A 14832-nucleotide genomic window follows, 5' to 3' on the forward strand; every position below is an offset into this window, starting at 1 on the left:
AGGACTGGAGTTGGCTACCCCTGCCTTATACAATGTGAGCAAGGTATGCAGCACTGGACTTAGATGTAGTGTGTTAGTAATATTCTTGCACCAAGTTTAGGGAACCTGAACGGGATGATATTTTTACCTAAAAGTTTCTGCAAATATGTAAGGATGATTGTTTATTTGTAAAGCGCCCAAAAACTTTGCAGCGTGGTAGTGGGGGATAGAGGTTTAATAATTACATAAACAGTTGCATACAAATATGGACAAACATATCAAAAGAGAATGAGGGAGAATGTTGAAACAAAAGGTAAAGTGGCTGCTCATTGTGGGATGGAGTATGGTCCCAATAAGGTAGGGGGTGTTATGGGTGTGCTAGGTAGGGTTCCTTGGAAATGCTAGTTTGTTTGTTTTTTTTTTGTTTTTTTCAATTGGTTTTTATGATTGGAAGCTGGGGGAGAGTGATGATGTGTGATAGGGAATTCCAGAGGGTGAAGCATGAGAGAAGTTGATAAGGCACTTTGAGAAAAGAATGTTGTAGGCAGAGCTTTATAGATCAGAGCTATGAATTTCAATTTGATTCTGGAGGAAATGGGAATCCAGTGTGGAGATTTAAATCGTGGAGCATCAGATGTGGAGTGGTGATTGAGGATAAGTTGGGATAAGGGGAATGCCAAGTAGGCGAAGGCTGGACATGAGTGAGGGAATTCGTATTTTAGTTCAATCGAGTGAGGAAAAAGGCGTATCCTGGCAATATTTCGAGAATATTATGTAACCTTCCCTGCCCGGCACCTAGGGACTTTACATCAATGTCTCTTGATTTATTCAGAGTTGATTACCTGGTCAGGGTGCTGGATTTGTGTGTCTCGGCCGTGATATAGCAAGAATCAAACAGCAGCTTTATTGTTATATCAACATACACCATGACCTTGGTATGGATATGACAGCATTCTCCATTGCGCTGTCTAAACCTTGTATTCCCTAGCTGCCCCTACCTCAGCCTGCTGGGGAGATGCTGAGGCTTAATACATCGTATGTTACCTGTAGCATCCAGCTGCTCTATCATGCCGGTTTTTGCTTTATATCTGCTGCGCCCCTGCCGGGCCTGGTACTATATCTGTCTGTGATTAGTATCCCCGTCTCGAGTACTGCATGCCATCACGTGGCCCTCTCGGTGAGCGTTGGCTATGGACCCTCTGATGTGGCTGGTCCAACTATGCCTTGGGGCTGCGGCCTGTCTAACTCCTCTGGGCATAGGCTGCGTCCATAGAAGGACAAGCAGCGCTGAGCAGCAGAGGATGTCTTTAGAGGAGGCTCACGCGAGCGTCCGCAGGCGTTCTCAGGAGTTGGATTTTTCAGCCGACAGCTAAAGCGGTTTTTCAGCGTGCTGTCGGCTGAAAACATCCAATCAGCGAGAATCAGCGTCAACGTCACAAGGCCGTGACGTCGGTGTGTCGCGGGCGATTGGCCCAGCGACGTCACTGCCCCGCTTCCCGATCGCGCCCGCTGGCTCGCCTGCATGTGCATGAAATCGCACAGGCTTCAGCAGGTGGGCCTCAGCGCGGTTCAGCACTGCTCCCATCTCTATGGACGTAGCCTTAGACTAGCATGCAGTTATCTCTGTGGGATGTTAAACAAAGGGATCCATATGATATACTGTACATATAAACCTATATGCCCTATTCACAGTGAGATTCCTCTTCTTCAACTTCTACCGGGATCTAACCTTCTACAAGCCTCTCCCCACTATATACTCCCTGAAATGACATTACTATCACTGGACAGAGGAGGTGGGGCTATGATTCTGCCTACTCATCCAGCACCATCTGATGGAAGATGGTGCATTACTCTGTGTGGGACCACAGTTAACTCCTTAAGGCCATAGTAAACCAGAGGGGGGTTACAATTATGCAGTCATTTTAAAGTGCTAAACTACCTTTTTGTATGAAATTTTCCTTACAAATATATCATTCTGACAGGAACAACCTAATTTTTCAAATACAGTATATGTCTTAGAAGTTGCAGCTCCACCTCTGTCTTTAACATGGAAGCCCAGTATTCATATTCGGTGTCAGCATAATTTGCTGTTTGTCTCTCTCCCAATAAAAGCAGCGGTCACAAGCTCTGGTCCTATGTTTCACTGAGGGAAAGGGTGTAGAACTGAAAAGAATTGGGAGCGCTCAGATCTCCAATGTATGTAAAAAATAATAATAATTACACAATAAATACATAAATGGTTGTAAAACAAGGTAATCAGAGAGCCACAGTTACCCATCTTGGAGAATAAAAGCGAAATAAAATTGCAGACAAGATAGATGATCTGATATTAATCAAGCAGGTAAAAAAAAAAAAGCACCTCCTGGGTCGGCAGTCATGGCAAATACAAACCATCTGAAAGTGGCCACCAGTACAGTTAAAATGTGATGATTGTCTTTCTTTATTTGTATACTATGGTATAAATTGCTTTACTTGGCTAGTTTTGTGACAATCGCCTAGTGTTTATATTATGCAGCATCAAGCCTTTGTCCATTGGATTGGTTCACTGTCAATAGATGAAGTAGGGAGGAGTGACATCATACACATAATGGGAGATTCTGCACCCTTGGCCGTCTTATTTCCTCAGCAGTGGTGGTGGAAAAGTGCTGTCAATACAGGACGACCAGGCAGCGGGAGACTGCAATTCCGGCTATACTGCAGATACCGAAGCAGCTCTCCCCGCAATTACACAGTGGAATAGACTCGCTAATATAGGCAACACTCAGGTCTCAGTGAGTTAGTTATTTAGTGTGGCTAATACAGACAGCGGTAGATACAGGTGAGAACACAATTGTGGTTCAACGGTTGATACAGCGTCTCCTCCCCACACTCCTTTCCTATTTCCCACTCTGGAGTGGAGCGTAGAACCTTTGGGTACAAATAGTGGAATATCCATAGATACCTCCTGCATTACATGACAATGGCACAAAAGTAGGAGAAATACCATGATCTGTGACGGGTTTGCGATGTTCAGTCCTCAAGGGCCACCAGCAGGTCAGGTTTTAAGGATATTCCTGCTTCAGCACAGGTGGCTCAGTCAGAATGATTGAGCCACCTGTGTTGAAGCAGGGGTATTCCTAATACCTGGCCTGTTGGTGGCCCTTGAGGACTGGAGTTGGCCACTCCTATTCTATGGTATCTATGGATTATGACACAATATGCTAATATGTTTGGGATGCCTCATTACATATGTGAATATGATTGACTGCCGGATTCATAACCCTGGGTACGGGACCCTTATAAAGGACATCACATCCCTTTGTAATTAACACCTGACGAACTGAGGCGTGTCCCCGGCAAAGTTGTGTGCTCACTATGTTTCCGATACCCCGCTGAAGGGTAATAAAGATCTGTGATTTGGAACCTACTGTATACCCGGTGGCGTGCTTTTTCTGGATGCGGCTACTCCAGTCTCCATTCCATGTGTTTACATGGAGGTGTTACAGCAGAACACCCAGGCAGACCAGCACGGATCTCTACATATGGCAGCCACATCTATTCCCATTTGAAATGACCCTGTGGAGTGTGCTGAGCATAAGGATACTTCTGTCTGTCAGAGCAAACCAATAGTTAGAGATACTTTGGTCTCGCATCATGTAATCTTAGCTTTGCCTTCGCTTTCTTTTCTGACCAGCAGCTCCTTGCTACCGTTGATTTTCTATCTTTATTTTTTATTCTCTGTATGTACGGTCAGCAAACAAAGAATAAACTGGACTGGAGGAGGCAAAGAGACGGGCACTTTCCATGATCAGTTCCTCTGTGCCATGGAAATTACTGATTTAAAGACACATGGTATGCGTTTTACAGCATAAAACAGATCTGTATACAATTATTATGTGAATTTGTTTCTACAGTTATGAAGTGAGTAATACCATCTTCCTACACTTCAACCAAAGGGCAAATTAACTTTTTAGCAATTCTAATGATGTTTGCCTGTCACGGTACTTATTGTACTCTGTTTAATTTAGCGCATCGTACTGTGAAAACTTATTGCTCTTGAACTGCCTTGAGCAAATCTTTATACAATACTTCCATTTTCATTGTACAAAACACAATTAATCAGATGTGCACAAAATGTAATTATTACTGTGTAGTAGTGTAAATAGTTTATTTGATCATAAGCAACAGACAGACCAGAAAAGTAACATGGACTGATTTTATGACATTTCTAATATTGCTAAGAAGCAGGAGCAAAACACCAAAGAAAACATGCCAACATTTCTGCCCTTTTCAGAAATTAAATTACACTATTCTTGCACATTTATTTTATAGAAAAATATCAATTGCAGATGATTTCAATTGGTTTGAGATTCTGGAAATTGATTCATCACTGTCGAAAGAAATGAATCACATTGACATATTTTGCTAAACAAATGTTAAATGACAGTAAGACTAAATGTTGGCATGCTCTCCTCGGCATGGAAAGTACACATTTGTGCAAATGCGACAGGTATTGGCAGTTGTGCAGAAAATGTTCTGTACACAGTTACGCAAACATCAATGTGGTCATTTTGATCCCCCGAACTGTTCTTGTAGTTAAATATAAAAAACAAACTATAAGTTAAAATAACATTCCGATTGAATAGCACAGGCTGATGCATTTTTTAAACAATATTTACAGTATTACCCAGAGGCTAAAGTGGGAATTAAAGTATATAAAAAAAAAAACATAAAAAACTGCACCAACTTTGTAGCAAAATATCTGTACATTTAAAAACAGATCATCATAAAACTACACATTATTTCAGGAGATCAGGACTTTTACCAGTGGTTCACTTAAACACAAGTTGAGAAGAAGAAACAGGGACAGATTTAGAAAATGTTGCTATAGTCCTAGTAGTGCACAAAATACTCTGTTTTTGCACCTGTATTTTTACATTGAAAAAATTGGGATCGTTTCATTGGTTTATCTGGTTACTTTATAACCCAGTGTAAAACCAAACTAACATTTTCATAAATCTCCAAAGTGGTTAAATACTATACAATAAATTTTACAATAAACATATTAGGAGACTAACGAATAAGGTAAGCCATAAGGAGACTGCGCATTAAAGAAAATAAAAATACATTTTTCTGCATGAGTGTAGGATGTGACTAAATTAGGCTCAGCGCCCTGCATAACCGGAATTAAGATCCGAAAATGCAGTCATTGACACCCATATGCATGAAAATGTTGTATCTCTTTCTACTGCTAAGCAACATCGTAAAATGCACCCCAGGCTTCCTGCAGCTGGCAGTAGAAAATAAAATCAATTTCCTACAAAATATCTTTGTTGCAAAATTAATCTACTACATTCGTATTTGTAATGGTGACAGCAAATTCAAACAGTCTAATTCCCATGGGCATACGACGTGTCCAATTGTCAATATATAGTGTACGCAAAAACATGTATACAGGAATCCTCTTTTTCAGAGCACTGGCATTTTTCAACCACAAGCTGCTCCTTATAGAGCAAGGGTGGGGCAACTCTAGGTCAGGGTTTCAGGATATCCCTGCTTCAGCACAGGTGGCTCAGTCTTCGACAGTTGAAGACTGAGCCACTGACTGAGCCACCTGTGCTGAAGCAGGGATATCCTGAAAACCTGACTTGTTGGTGGCCCTTGAGGACTGGTGTTGCCCGCCCCTGTTATAGAGCCTAATACTGTTAATCTTAACTGAGATGTTAATTACTTAGTGCTAATTAGTTACGAAAAAACATCTCGTGTGACAGAGCTTTTAGTACGCTCAGATATTCAATTTACCTGTATGAAAACAAAGACTATATCGAATAAGCAATTGATCATTAAAGTGTAAGTTATCACACCTTATGTTATACCTTATTCAAATTGACACATTCTTTAAAGGTGCAGTTTCATTTTAAATTGCTTCCTTCCCACGCCCCATAAGCCCTTGGATATAAAAGACCATTAAGTGCCAACTGACGCACACGACTGGTTTGTGCCTGGCAGACAGCACCACAATAAAGGCCCCTTCTAAATTCCACCGCATATCATACGCCAGTATTACTTATTTACAAACCAACAGGAATCCATGGTCGCTCATTCCAGACCACGCTCTAAACTTGCATGTAACAAAAAGTAACATGTATTTTACATTTTGGTTAAAAATACTGAGTAACGTATTGGTTTAAAAAGATACCCGATCAAATCAAGTCCTATTGCGTTGATTAATTTGAGCAGGTATTTCAATTTTAGGCACTTGTTAGCTACAGCTGAATAGATATTTGTTTGAGTGGCGATCCCAGCGCTTTTAATGTCATATGCCATTTCTATAGCTTGGAGACCTTGCCGTTCAAAGGTAACGCATTGTTTACAAAGCTGCACTCAAACAGTAGCGTGTATAGCTCGCGAGGGAAGGATATCCATCAAACACACCCTCTGCTTGACGGGGAAGGCATCCAGCTCATATGGTTATTTCAGCACCATTTACAGAGCGCATTGTCTGATCATCGAAGCGTTTTCGAACACTTCTCCTCACTGCGTCGGCTCTCCTATACGGCTGGTTTCTAAGATCTAAGGTGGAAGAGGAGACAGAAGTTAGCAGCAGTTTCATCTTCCTTAAAAACAACAGAAAGGGGAAAGTCCAGCTGGCAGCCAATCAAAGCAGCTTGTACAGAGAGAATAGGAAAAAATGCTTTCACAAATTATTTCTGCACTTAGAATTGGGATGAAAATAAACATAATACTGGTGGACCAGTAATAATAGCCCCTTGTGCTATTTGTCTTAGACCTGATACAATTGTTAAATATACCTTTTATTTTCACTTATGGAATATTAGATACTATAAAGAAAACTAATTCCTTAATCTTACTACTGCAGATTTCATGTTTCCCAGACCCATTTAAAAGTGTCCTCTGTCCACTAAAAAGAAAATGATGGATGTATTAAAGTTAGTCCACAATGGCAATAAATTAGTTAAGATCAAATTAAGGCAATAACATAGAAATACTGCAAGCGCCATTTGTTGTCTCAATAATACCCCGATTAAACCCCTCATTTACAAGGTTGTGGCCGTATGCCAGTTTTTAAAAGAAGTCACTATGGGATATTGATTTGTTGGTGAGAGAGGGATAAATAATAGATTGCATCAATTTGTAAGCAATAGTATACGTGTATGTAATAAAGTACATTAAAAAATATATACTATCACTCTCTTGGATGAAGTGTGGTAGTTTTAATTAAGAGCATGGAGGCGACTGCACATAATATGCAGCCTCTATAAATCACACTTAATGGCTTCCATCATGACTTTCTCTTAGCTGAGAACTACAGAACAAGAGTTGTGGAACAAATATGAGGACAGCACCTGAGCGAGCCACCTCCATTCCTTATTAAGGACTATGGGAATCACATGCTAAAGCTCGTACACTTAGGAGAGTGTATATCGTTTGTAAGCGTAACAGTGACAGTAAATACCCATTGAAGTCATTTTTGCCATTAGATCCGATGCCTACTTAATGACATAATGATTTTCAGAATGTGAAACTAAGATGAAAACCTAGGCATATTTAATGAAATACTCATATTTATGAGTTTGTAACCCTTGGATAAACAGATAAATGGATAAATAAAATGGCCCCCGGGTTTAGAGACCTGAGTTGAGAAATGTAAATATTAATAGGGTCAATATGAACACTCTCCTTTTTAGTTTGAACACAGATTTTGCCTGTGAGGACTATGATAAAAAAAATACTCATATTTATTGAAAATTGTTTGGTTAATTTATTTACTTGGTCTACTGTTACGCAAATACCTACATTCTAGTAAATGTAAACTACTTTTACTTAGGTCACTTACATATTGGATTATGTACCAGTATTATGTATTTATTATTAGTAAACTGGTCTGGCATACAGAGAGAGGAGGAAACCAAGAAAAAAATAATGCTTGCCAGCTCTGTGTATCCTCCACCACCGGTGTGCTAGGTGAATTCCTTACCCTCGAGTGAACATTGGGAAATTTAGTGATATTATTCTTCTTTAGGGCTAAAACAGGAGAAAACACAAAATGAAGGTTAAATAAAAATATGGCTTGGGGGGTTGTGAAGAGAATTTCAGGTCAGCATTCAGTTCCCCCAGGCGTAAGCCACTAGAGCAGGAAGGAAGAGAGGAAAGTGCAGCTAGAGAGGGGAGTTAAGCAGAGCGAGGCAGTGGACAAGATGGCCACCCTGTTAGCTCCAAACTTGTTTTTTTTATTTTTTATCCTTCATTCAGAATTGTGATAGATAAGAAGGCAAGCTGCTTTGAAGATTGGCTCCAGGAAGATAATTAATACAGCAATTAACATGAAAAAGAAATGACTATTCAGGAGAAAAAAATGCTTACTTTAAAAGGAAGCCTTCCCAAGTAACCCACATAAATAAACTCCCAAAACACACGGAGACTCGGTTACTGATCACGGTGTAGTCACAGTGTGAAGCTGCTGAATGGCTTTCCATAGTGCAACCCAAAGCTGTGTTACAATATACTGTATACACTGCGATGTTAAGTTACAGTACTTAAAGTGGAAGTGTCGTTGTGCGCTTTTATGTTATCACACAGCCACTGTAAAATGTCAGCTATATTAATTAAAATCTGTTTTTCTTTACCATTTACAACCACAAAGTGCAATTTTCCAGTTCCAAGGCAATCATGCATTGTTACTATTATTCACATGGTATAAAATGATCGTCTTTTCTATTTATCATTTGCGTTTCTTAACGTGAATCAGACGCCTTGTCTCGTAAGACGTGTATCAGCATCGGAAACAGTAGGGCCATCTAAACGGTCACTTTAGATAAGATGCCAAGAAGAAGCAATCTGAAAGGTGACATTCTGAGCCCTGGAACGTAGGAGAGTTTTGAGATAAAGAGGTTACACAAAGTTGGCAGCACCTCCGGTGTGATTACCATTAGGACATACAGGAGTTCGGACAGCTTCTCTGAACACCACCTAGGTGATTATTTATCTAAATATTGCTGCTATTTGAAGCTGCGCATTTCAATTGGGTAACAAAATTATCTATATGTATATTTTCTTGTAAAATATAATCTTATTACATTACATTATATACATTAGAAATCCAAGCCACATATACTGTAGTTTGAAAAAACAGAAACTAGACTGTACAACTCAATGTTTACGAAAATTATGTTGTCTTGGAACTGAAAACCAGAACCTAAATGAAAGAGGATTCTGTGCTTATACGTTTTGTTTTGCATGCAAATGTAAACATGCAGGAGCCAGTTAGAACAGAAGGTGTAGGAAGGCATTCTACAAAATGAATAGCATTGAAAAATAAACTAATAAGACATGGAAAAACGAGAGGAGACGGTGTTGTCAAAAGATACATTTTTATCCATTTAAAGCGAAGGCATTGTTCTTTAATGGAACGATCTACTTTATTTAATTACACAAGTAACATCCCGTCAGGCATCATATATATCTCCATTAAGAAATGGCATTGAAAAGTCAATTGAAATGCCACATATTGTGAGTAAGTCCAATTAAAGCATTCTGTTTAGTATTTTGTGGCATGAGCACTTCCTGTCCCATAGCATGTGCTACCCAAGCCTATGATGCTCAAAAATGTGAGGATGGCCAAATGTCTCATGCAGAACACGTGGATGCAACTATGCAAGGGGGAGGGGTGGGGGAGGTATATGTAAATCCAATGGCATGCAATGAAGTGACATGTAGTACAACTCCATGTAGACAGCAGGCAACATAATCCACTCAGATACTTGTGGTGATCCTTAAACATGGAGAAATATTTCAAAAACCTACAGCAACCTTTTAAGAGCATCAGGTGTGAAAGAGTAATATTTTAGTAATGGAATTCCTCAGTGAGAACTGGGTCGCAGAAAAACCGAGAGCCACGCTTGGCTGTTCGAGCGGTAAAGGGAACTGTCTTCAGCACTGCATGGAAAATAACAGCCAAACAAGACAAACAGAATAAAGTAAGAAGCAAAGATCTAATGCATTAGTACAATGTTAGTGCTCTGCTAAGGTTATATTGGGCTGTCTTTAAAGAATTATAATTAAAAAATTAATCAATTCTATACGTGGTCTCACAGGTCAAACTCTAGAAAAGGCTTTTATACAGATATAAAAAATTATAAATCAAAAGAATATTTTCTTTGTTTTGCATTTTTTTACGGTGTACTCTTATACAGTTGAATAAGTTATCACACACATTTATTTGTACCTATAGAAGTATTCAAGAAAGGTACATAATCCCTTCTTTACATGGAAAGCATCTAAACTACCAGAGCAATTAAAGCATTTCTACTCAATAGAAAATTATATATTTTTTTACCATTTGGTAAATGAAATCATATTTGAAGCCGCCATTGTGATTAACTCACCAAATGCTGGCTGTTCAAGAATGTATTGGCAGCAGCAAAGCATTCGATTTTAGTTCTCTCAAAAAGATACATTCATGCACATCTATGCTCAGTGGCCAAACACACAGGGCCATATTTACTAAGTGGTGCTAACCCATAAGATACCCTATTGACCATTACATTGAATGGGCTGTTAAGTGTCTTCTGGTTTAGCACAGTTGAGTAAATATCACCTATAACCTAAGCACAATGATTCTAAACTCACGTGAGATGGCTCAGTGTTAAAAAGCCACCAAACTAGTAACAATATTTGTTGCAAAAACATTTTTTATCAATTACATATTTTGCCAAGTGCGGCAGTTTTTGCTACAATTATTATTACCCCATTGGACTTGGGATACAACAGAGCTCACATAAAGATGTGCTGGTGTAATGCTCTGCACAGTACATATCTGCACATGAATGCCCATTTGGAAAGCTCAATGTTAGTACATTCCATATAGCAGCAAGCTGGATGTTAAATTGTAGTCATCATGTTTGTTTAGCCAGGGAGAAGGATTTTAAGAGTGACTAGGACTTTGCATGGCATGCAGGAACCTGACACTTCTATTGCTGTAAGGTAGCTCGCCTAAAGTATTACACTTCTCTTCAGTGCTAAAGGGCCTGGAACACATTGCAAAGTGAACACACGGCCGGCCTCTCATGCACTGAAGAGGTTGGCAAGTGCTTCCCTGGGGAACTAGTTTGTGCTAAGAATCATGCATAAAGCAAATAAGGCAGAATTGAATAGTACCTGACAAGAACCCTTGGGGTATGGAAAAAGCTGGCATGGTGCAAAAAAGTCATACACAGTTGGCAGCCGGTAATGTGATCATCCAAGTGGAACATTGCAATTCATTTATTGAAAGGAAGCATAAATGCTGTTTGTCAACTATATGTACAATACATTATATTTTTCTGAAACCATGGACTTTGTTTGGCTTTGGTTTGATTGGCTATAAAGCAAGGTCAGTGGTACTTGTTATTCTTGTTCTGTATTGGTTTTCGGAAAAGTATAATGATCCATTTACTTAGCCTAAGGTAACCATTTTTCAGTCGTCACAGATAGGGAAAATAACATATAAACGGCAATAGCAAAAACAAGTCCAAAGTTTCACAAAAGAAATGGATAGTGCACCTTTCTAGATAAAGTGGTTCATTAGAAGCCTCTGTTTTGTTACCATTACGTTTTGTTTCCTCAAATATACATCCCTTTTGGAGATCAGGCGTTAGTTACCCGTAAGTCCATGAAATGCAGTCTATGTATATCTCAAACACGTTACATGTGCTGACTGTGCCCTGACAGTAACTACGTTTAATGTAGGGCCTACTGCGCTTCAGTTTGCCGAGATAATCCCCCTTACCTGTTATGATGTCTTCAATAGCTCCGTCTTTCCCCTCGTAAACATGTCTACTATCTTTGACTTGTCTCTTCCTTAACTCGGAAATTAACTCTTGCTGTTGCCGCTTTGATTTATGTGGAGACTGGAATATATTAAAAAAAAGGGGGAAAAATAATAAAGTAGTAGTTGGTACATGAGTTCCGTTTTCAAAAAAGGTACCAAAATGGTTATTTACTGAACTTTCCGGCCTGCATAGCTCGGGAAACACCAGCGCAAAAAGAATTGCACCACATTTGTCAAAGGTAAAACTCCCAGGACTTTCACTAGGATTCATTTTTTTTTATGCACCTGTTTTGCTCCAAAGCGCCTGCCTAACTATTCAAAAAGGAATTTTGCATGAGATGTTCTAGTTGTGCAGTTAATAGCTGTACACCAGGAGTGACCAAGTCCCCGTGGTCCACCAACAGGCCAGGTTTTAAGGATATCCCGGCTTCAGCACAGGGGGTGAAATCAGTGGCTCAGTCACTGATGGAGCCACCTGTGCTGAAGCCGGGACAGTCTTAAAACCTGACCTGTTGGTAGCCCTTGAGGACTGGAGTTGGCTATTCCTGATGTAGACACTGAACTGAGAGAAAAGGGGTCAAGTAAAGGCAATATGTACAAAAATAAATGGTCTTTCTTCATATGACGATGACCCATGATCTAGTAGCAACATCATGAGTTTTTGGCTCGTTTTCTAGTTGTGCCCCTTGGCAATGTAAGGGTTAAACAACTTAAGCCCTCACTGAGTATGCTGGGAAGTCCTCTCCCCTGTGCTGGAGAAGGCATTTATTAGTATGGAGCTGATCTCTCTTGTAGCAAGGGGAAGACATCTTTCCAGCACATTGAATAGGAGCCGCACACAGGTTCAGACCCACATGGTGTTCCCCAGGGTGGAAAGTGTGAGAATAGAAAACCTTTTGGTCCTGCTCCCCCATCATTGCCTCTTGCTCCAGGAGTTTTTCGATGAGCGCTTGCTCCTGTTTCTTTCTCAGCTCGTTCTCCTCATCAGCAAGCTGTGGAATTGTAAACAACAACACACGCATCGTGTAAAACGTCTGGAAGTGCTGAAGATGACCATATATTCGCAAGTAAAGACCTCTCCCATAGACTCATCCAATTGAAACAGAAACAATGTCAGAATATCATTAGTATTGGTAGTAAGGTGAAAAAATAGGCGCAAAAACAAATAAAGGGTAATCACTATAAAGTGAAAATATATAAACCTCTCTAATAGGTGAAAAAACAACAATTCAATAACACACACAAAAGCAATGTGAAGTGATAAAAATGTGACACAAAAATAAAATGTAAGATTTCACCCCCTGCTCAGACCCACTGGAAGGGATAGTCTTCACTCGTCCCAAATGTTGCATTGGTTTACACGGGATCCAGGGGGAGCATGAGGGAAGAAACACAAGCAAAACAAATCTAGGTGCAGTATGAATGGGCAATGGAAAATGAGCTTCCAAAATCTTGGCTCCTGTAGAATGGCTACTTACAAGATGTAAGAATAAAAACAGCAGTATGGACAATCAGTCAGTGGTGGGTGTCAATGTAGGAATCATCAAGATGGCTCAGGTGCTCAGGAGGGTAAGTCCCAGGTATAGAGAGAGAGAGGAAAAACTTGCATAGCGCAGATCAACCAAGATATAAAACAATTTAATCTGAAATGCACTCACAATGTTACAAATAAAATCGGGCATGTCACACTGAATAAGTGTAGGTGGAGATCATCAGCCAGCCAGCTCACCGTCCCGCGACTCCCAGTGCACCTCTATCTTTGCCCCTGCTCCGTCGCGTCACCGCACGGCTTGGCGTCTGACGTCAGATCCGGTTTTGCTTTTCGGTGGTAGATAGACCTTCTGTGATCCCTCTCCAGACTGCTCCGTAAGAAAGAAGACTCCCACTCTACGCGTTTCGCTACGTAATCACGTCGGCTTCATCAGGAGCATGCTGACGTGATTACGTAGCGAAACACGTAGAGTGGGAGTCTTCTTTCTTACGGAGCAGTCTGGAGAGGGATCACAGAAGGTCTATCTACCACCGAAAAGCAAAACCGGATCTGACGTCAGACGCCAAGCCGTGCGGTGACGCGACGGAGCAGGGGCAAAGACAGAGGTGCACTGGGAGTCGCGGGACGGTGAGCTGGCTGGCTGATGATCTCCACCTACACTTATTCAGTGTGACATGCCCGATTTTATTTGTAACATTGTGAGTGCATTTCAGATTAAATTGTTTTATATCTTGGTTGATCTGCGCTATGCAAGTTTTTCCTCTCTCTCTCTCTCTCTCTGTATACCTGGGACTTACCCTCCTGAGCACCTGAGCCACCTTGATGATTCCTACATTGACACCCACCACTGACTGATTGTCCATACTGCTGTTTTTATTCTTACATCTTGTAAGTAGCCACTCTACAGGAGCCAAGATTTCGGAAGCTCATTTTCCATTGCCCATTCATACTGCACCTAGATCTGTTTTGCTTGTGTTTCTTCCCTCATGTTCCCCCTGGATCCCGTGTAAACCATTAGAACATCATTAGTGACACTGATGCTTTAGAACAGGGGTGACCAATGCCAGTCCTCAAGGGCCACCAACAAGTCAGGGTTTAAGGATATCCCTGCTTCAGCACAGGCTCAATCAGTGGCTCAGTCAACCACTGAGCCACCTGTGCTGAAGCAGGGATTTCTTTAGACCCTGACCTGTTGGTGGCCCTTTAGGACTAGTGTTGGCTACTCCTGCTTTAGGACAATGCTATCAGGAAGTTGAGGTCACTTTGAACAGATCTGGTTATTTGGCGTTCTAAAATAGAGCATGCTGTTCCTTCCTACTGTACCTTATAGGCTTTCACAAATCTGACAAACACTGGGAAGAATACGGATGGAGGAGTGGTCTTGGGGTTTTCACCAAAATACTTCACTGCATCATCAAAGGCATCCTGCAAGAAAAGAAGCCCAACTTGTTGTTATCTGCAATCTTTTTTTTAACACATCAAAACATGTTTATTCCCGAACATTTTTCTCGAATATGGTCACACGTGCTGGAAAAAGCACCAAAATGTGCAA

The 14832-nt window shown here is 40.6% G+C and overlaps 1 protein-coding gene across 11 annotated transcripts in view; it reads right to left on the reverse strand.

Moving 5' to 3' along the window:
- Positions 1–4109: 4109 nt before the first annotated feature.
- Positions 4110–14832, reverse strand: part of FMNL2 (formin like 2) — a 213420-nt gene continuing 202697 nt past the window's right edge. For 2 of the 11 annotated variants that reach the window (XM_075609395.1, XM_075609392.1), the window contains 5 exons: positions 14604–14705; positions 12682–12780; positions 11747–11867; positions 7958–8004; positions 4110–6531 (listed from right to left, as the gene is read on the reverse strand). In XM_075609395.1, the coding sequence (XP_075465510.1) occupies positions 6493–6531; positions 7958–8004; positions 11747–11867; positions 12682–12780; positions 14604–14705 (408 nt within the window). In that variant the 3' untranslated portion in view covers positions 4110–6492. Of the gene's footprint in view, positions 6532–7910; positions 8005–9783; positions 9916–11746; positions 11868–12681; positions 12781–14603; positions 14706–14832 lie in introns of those variants that run through there. The other 9 variants (XM_075609386.1, XM_075609393.1, XM_075609394.1 and 6 more) reach the window with 6 other exon arrangements.

This window comes from Ascaphus truei, chromosome 7 (genome assembly GCF_040206685.1).
Source record: "Ascaphus truei isolate aAscTru1 chromosome 7, aAscTru1.hap1, whole genome shotgun sequence".
NCBI classification, from domain to species: Eukaryota; Metazoa; Chordata; class Amphibia; order Anura; family Ascaphidae; genus Ascaphus; species Ascaphus truei.